The sequence below is a fragment of the Myotis lucifugus genome, unplaced genomic scaffold, assembly GCF_000147115.1.
Source record: "Myotis lucifugus unplaced genomic scaffold, Myoluc2.0 scaffold_13, whole genome shotgun sequence".
Taxonomy (NCBI): Eukaryota; Metazoa; Chordata; class Mammalia; order Chiroptera; family Vespertilionidae; genus Myotis; species Myotis lucifugus.
In genome coordinates, this window is record NW_005871061.1 from 653,425 (window position 1) to 659,644 (window position 6,220).

Consider the following 6,220-nt stretch of genomic DNA (forward strand, 5'->3'; position numbering starts at 1 on the left):
CAACCTTCCTAATGCCACGACCCTTTAATACAGTTCCTCATGTTATGGTGACCCCCAATTTCATTGTTACAAATTGAACATAATTAAAGCAAAGTGATTAATCACAAAAACAATGTTATTATATGTGTTTTCCGATGGTCTTAGGCGACCCCTGTGAAAGGGTCGTTCGACCCCCAAAGTGGTCGCAACCCACAGGTTGAGAACCGCTGCTCTAGCCAACTGAGCTACCCTGCCAGGGCAAAAAAGCTTCCTTAAAAAATCATATTTTGTTGCCAATGACAACCACACTTGTCCTTTCCTTCCGTTCTCACTTCAGCTATTCTTTTATTTCCCTGAATAAAATTTCACTACAGCCCTGGCCAGTGTGGCTTAGTTGGTTGGGCACCCTCCCATGCACCAAAAGGTTGCCGGTTGGATTCCTGGTCAAGGCACATGCCCAGGTAAAAAACTTCACTACAGAAACCAACGGTGCAAAAGACCTAAAGTATGTTTTAACAATTCCTTTGCCCACCAGGTGATTAAAGTTGGAAGACTGTCCTGGCCAATTGCTCAGTTGGAGCATGGTCTCAAATCCCGAGGTTGCTGGTTCGGTTACCGGTCGGTCAGGCACATACAGAATGTGAACAATTGATGTTCTGTCATGTCTGTTTCTCTCTAGGATCAGTGAGCATATCCTCAGGTGAGGATTAAAAGAAAATTGGAAGTCTAATTGTCAGCTGATAAAAATTGCAATGAAATTGGTGAACCATGACTTAGTCATCCAGATACATAAATTTGGAAGCAGCCCTAGCCGGTTTGGCTCAGTGGATTGAGTGTTGGCCTGGGGACTGAAGGGTCCCTGGTTTGATTCTGGTCAAGGGCACATGCCTGGGTTGCAGGCTCAATCCCCAGTAGGGTTTGTGTAGGAGGCAGCTTATCAGTGATTCTTTCATCATTGATGTTTCTATCCCCCTCTCCCTTCCTCTCTAAAATCAAAATATCTCAAAAAATATAAATTTGGAAGCAAATTGCTCCGTCTGAGATGCCCTTCCAGTTACCAAAGTATGTAGTATATTTACTTCATCATCCAGTTTTACTGAACAAAACTCAGTAAGATATATCCTTTATTCTTAAGGTATTACATGTGTTCTTATCCTCCCATTGCCCCCCCCCCCCACACACACCCATGCCCTCATGCCCTGGTGTCTGTGTCCATTGGTTAGGCTTATATGCATGCATACAAGTCCTTTGATCTCTCCCCCTTAACCCCACCCTCCCCTACCTCCCCTCTGAGGTTTGAGCAATGCTTGTCTCTGGATATCCTTTATTACTAAGAGCTGAATCTCCGTAATATAATAGTACACAAAGATGAAAGGGATTTGAATTTGAAACGGTTAGGCATTTTAAAAAATGGATTATTACTGCTAGGTTCCATTTAGGATTTTAATTCACTAGAAATATTGTCCTTTGAATTAAGAAAACAATTTGTATAAATTTAAGATCGGGGGTTGGGGGGGGCAGCCGGCATGGCTCAATGATTGAGCCTTGACCTATGAACCAGGAGGTCAAGGTTTGATTCCTGGTTAGGCTATAGCCTGGTTTGCAGGCTCAATCCTGTGGGGGCATGCAGGAGGCACTGATCAATGATTCATCATTGATGTTTCTCCCTTTCCCTCTCTGAAGTCAACACAAATGTATCTTTTAAAAAAGTTTGAGGGGGGTGGGTGTATTAAAACATTTGGGTGGTACTAGTAATGACATGTAATGCCTAGAGAACAGGGCCCAAATTCTGTACAGGAAGCAACCAGTGTTTTTCCTCTGAAAAAAATCAATAAAAACATCCAAGGATTAAAAAAAATGAACTCAAAGGTATGAGACAAATTATTTTACTCTTGGTAAGCTTAACATTCACTATGGATACCAATAATTCTTACTTCATAACAGCAAAAGGGATCCCATGAAGCCCCAAGTGACTAAAGTGCCATCACAACATCTGATTTGAGTTCAACCAAATTCAATCCAAAATGAGCCAAGTACCCAAAACCATTAAGCTTGAATTTCCCCTTATGGGACACTAGTTTACTTCCTTCCCAAATAGAACAATTGCAACCACATGAATTGAACATACCATGATTTTATTGTCATATAATCAAACAAAATATGAAGCTTAGAACTGGATCACTTGGCCCTGCAATAGAAAAGGGGGAGAAAAAGTGAGTTTTTCTCTTGCAAAGAACCTCTGTTCCATCAAGTGTCTACTCCTGATAATTCTCATTCTCCCCCTCCCCGCTCTGGTGTGGCTCAGTGGTTCAATTCCAGTCAGGGTACATGCCTGGGTTGCAGGCTTAGCCCCCTTGCAGGAGGCAGCCAATCAAGATTCTCATCATTGATGTTTCTCTCTCTTCCTTCCTCTTTGAAATCAATTTAAAGAATATTTTTAAAAATTCATGTAAATTTCATTCTCCCTTTCTGCCAAACACCAAAAACCTTACACCTTCAGCTATGGATCAAGTATTTTGAAAGGAGTGCCCCTGATCTTGATGCCACAGAGTGGGCAGAAATACTCGCCTCTCCAAATATAATGAAGGTATAAAAAAGATTGCACCTCCCACCCCAAATTGTATACCTTTCTCTTCTTATCTCCTCCCAATTCAAAATGCTTGCATCTCTTAATAGCCAGCATTCTCTTAGATCTGCAGTTAGACTCAACGCATTCAAGCCTCAGCACAATCTTCTTTGTAGTTTTAGCCTGGAAAAGAAATTAAGTGATACTACTCATAAATCACTGCAAAAAATCTATCTTCAAAAATATGACTGCATCGGGTTAACTACCTTAATTTGTCTTGGGCTAGAGAGAGAAAACATAAATGTGAAAACCAACATATTTAAGAGAAAATGTAATAGCAAAGGTGGAAGGTTATCTAATTACCAACAAGTTCTCCATTCACATCAGGCATCTTAGAGGACTTATCAAAGAGGCACTCATGCCACCTTGAACTTGTGGCTGTTCAGCAGCTTTACATAGTTAAATATTCTGAACAATCAAAAATGGGTCATCCAAATTCATGCACTATTAAATAAAAAATACTTTTGCAATTCTTTAAATAGGGTTAAGAACTGTTATGTAAGAAATTTGTGCATTCAACTGTTATTTAACTCAAGGTACACTCCACATAAACACTCAACTTTTTAAGCCTGCTCCTGTAGTCAGAATTCTGCTGCTAGTTTTGCAGTTCTCAAATCCAAAACCTAGCTAGAACCTCCCCATCTTCTAATCAAGTTACCTAAATGTGAAAAGGTAATCATTCCTTTTATCACTTTGCTATCAAAAATCACTTACTGCACCTAAATGAACACTAAAGTCATTCCTTAATACTCTGAAACCAGGCAAAATGGAAGAGCAAAGTGCCAAAGCAAACATTGTTCGTGGGAATGCTCTTCTAGGCACTGTGTGTACTTTAAGGAATAGCCAAATCACCTGGAGGAAAAACAAACACATTCACCCTGAGAATGCAGTGGGAGGTCTGAATGGCGATTTAAAGAGGCTTATGACTTCATGAGATATAGATAGCAGATGCATTGCAGGCTTCTGAACCGAGAAGCAAAAGAACATTCTTACTGCCAGCAAGAACTGAGGCTTCACTAGGACTGATGACAGATAAAACAGGGCAAAGAAAGGATTTACTGGTATACTCAAACTTCAGTCCTTAGAAGGGCAGAAAACTTTCCTTAATTTGATGTCTGCCTCTTCAAAAAGGGAAGGGCAAAAAATATAAACACTGCAGCCATGGCCTGATAGCTCAGTTGGTTAGCATGTCGCTAGGATATGCCAAGGTCAGGCTGGATCCCTGGTCGGGCACATATAAAAATCAACCATTGGCCCTGGCTGGTTTGGCTCAGTGGTCCTGGGTTCGATTCTGGTCAAGGGCACATGCCCGGGTTGTGGGTTTATCTGCAGTAGGGGGCACGCAGGAGGCAGCCAATGATTCTCTTACATTGATGTTTCTATCACTCTCTCCCTCTCCCTTCCTCTCTGAAATCAATAAAAATATAGTTTTGTTTCTTAATCCTCACCCGAGGATATTTTTCCATTGGGTTTTTTTGGTTTTTTTTTAGAGAGTGGGAGAGGGAAAGACAGAGAAACATTGATGTGAGAGAAACACATATGCATTTGCTCGACCAGGACTTGGGCTGGGGAGAAGCCTGCAACCGAGGAACATGCCCTTGACTGGAATCGAACCCAGAAGCCTTCTGTCCACATGCTAACGTTCTATCCACTGTACCAAACCAGCTAGAGCAAAATATATTTTTATAAAAATCAACCAATGGATGCTAAAGTGGAAAAAATAGATGTTTCCCTATCTCGCTCTCGAATCAGGAAATAATATATATATTGCAATGGCACAGTATTGTAGACAAACCTTAAGTTGTTGCACTCCCAGCTCCACTGTCTACTAAGTATGTCATAGCAGGTGACTGAGATAACTTCGCTGAAACTATGAAAACACATACCTATATTGTAGAGGTGTGTGGGCTAACAACAAATGCAAGGTCTAGTAAAGAGTCAGTGGGAAATTTGTCCAACAGTAATTACTACTCACCTTTTTTCGGAAAATCGGCTTAGTCTGCCCACCATAGCCACTTTGCTTCCTGTCATAACGCCGCTTTCCTGAGAGAAGTTGTTACAGTATGCCAAAGTTAATAAATCACAACAGTCACATGAAAAAGTCTTACGGCTTTATCTTGGGTTTTCAAAAAGAAATATCAATGCCCAAGCGGTGGGGAGAGGGGAGGGGCCTACACAAATGCCACATTCAAACCAAATCCCATGCAAAAGACCATCTTACCCTGTGCATACAGAGAATCCTTGCCCTTCTTGTACTGTGTTACTTTGTGGGGTTGATGCTTGCCACACTTCTTACAGAAAGTTCGGCGGGTTTTAGGAACGTTCACCTAGTAAATAAACCGTCCAGAACGTGCAGTGTTACCAGATGCCAATGGCACAATGGTGACCCAGTTCACACTAAGGCAGCCCACGAGGACTCGACTCTCAAATTCCTGGCTAACACACCACTCACTAGAAGGTGGTCCAGTCCCATGTGCTTCACGTACAGCTGCTGCCTCCCACGAGCCCCAAAGTGGAAAGAGATCATATTCATGCCACCTCCCACTAAGTCTACTTCTTTGATCCCATTTCAATTCCTGGCCCCAAAGCCAGGTCCCTTCGAAATCGATCCCGGCAACACTGGGTTTCTTTGGTACGAGTCCACACAGAGGCCTGGAGCTACCCCGGGATGGAACCTTTGCTGGGGGAGAGAAGATTAAACTGGATGTTTCTCTGCCCCGACCCCAATGTCCTACCATGTCTGCGAGAGCTATCTGCAGGGAAAGGGAGATCATAGGCCGGAAACGGAAGTATATAGGAGGTTCCTGGTCGCGCTTCCTCATGGGAGCGACCATAGAGTCTAAGGCTCTGTGCGTTGCGCCGTCTGGTGGCTGAGAGGACTCTATTCGGAGCCGCGGAAGGGAGCTTAGGGAAGGGCTCCCGCTAAGACTTCCTCCCGCCCCCTAGCTTTGAGACTTTTCTTCGCTTAATCACTTTGGCAGACGCTGATTCCGTGCAGAATTAAGTGAAGGAAGCAGCGCTCTTTCAGACACTCTGGCCTCCATCTCCCTAATGAAAGCCAGGACTAGGGTCAAGTGGAGGGGTCCTTCCCCTGCATGTCCCATTCCTGTTCCACCTCAAGGACACTGTGACCATCTTTTGCAGCCAACTTCTGGTTCACTGAGGGCTTGGAGGGAACCAATGCTCTATTGCATCCATTACATGGCCAGTTCCAATGCTTTGGGCACAATAATCAAATAATCATGCTCATAAATGTATAATTACAAACTAAGTACCTTGTAAAAAAAAAAAAGGGAACAATGACCAGCATTAAAGCACCCCTTTTTATTGAGGGAGCAAGTTGGCTGCCCTAAATTCTGAAAAGTGAGGATGAAATTGTTCAGCCCATGCAATAGCAATAATCAGGCCAGGAGATAGAAAATATCCAGCAGCTCTTCCCTTCCCTGTATACCTGTATGAACAAAAAAGAGGCCATATACTAAACCTGACAAGCTCAATAACCAAAAGTAACCACAGGATGGTCAGAACATAAAAATTCCTAACTGGACTAATTTAAGTTAAGGGGAAATGTTCAAAACACTATTCCTGGTTTCTCTGCAGACTTACTTCTTCCCC

At 42.7% G+C, this 6,220-nt stretch overlaps 1 protein-coding gene across 1 annotated transcript; it reads right to left on the reverse strand.

Moving 5' to 3' along the window:
- Positions 1 to 2,093: 2,093 nt before the first annotated feature.
- On the reverse strand, positions 2,094 to 5,422 carry LOC102422138 (60S ribosomal protein L36a). Its single transcript, XM_006084676.3, has 5 exons — positions 5,341 to 5,422; positions 4,827 to 4,932; positions 4,581 to 4,648; positions 2,606 to 2,728; positions 2,094 to 2,167 (listed from the first exon to the last, which is right to left on the reverse strand). The coding sequence occupies exons 1-5, from the start codon at positions 5,377 to 5,379 to the stop codon at positions 2,147 to 2,149; spliced, it is 357 nt and encodes a 118-aa protein (XP_006084738.2). The 5' UTR covers positions 5,380 to 5,422; the 3' UTR covers positions 2,094 to 2,146.
- Between the last annotated feature and the right edge of the window lie 798 nt (positions 5,423 to 6,220).

Bases quoted from the DNA above. Each gene is read 5' to 3' on its own strand.
- LOC102422138 (XM_006084676.3), bottom strand. From the start codon at position 5,379: ATGATCTCCCTTTCCCTGCAGATAGCTCTCGCAGACATG. The intron at 4,933-5,340 runs GTAGGACATTGG...TTTATTTACTAG, and splicing joins AGATAGCTCTCGCAGACATG to GTGAACGTTCCTAAAACCCG. The intron at 2,729-4,580 runs GTGAGTAGTAAT...TTTCTTTTCCAG, and splicing joins AGCCGATTTTCCGAAAAAAG to GCTAAAACTACAAAGAAGAT.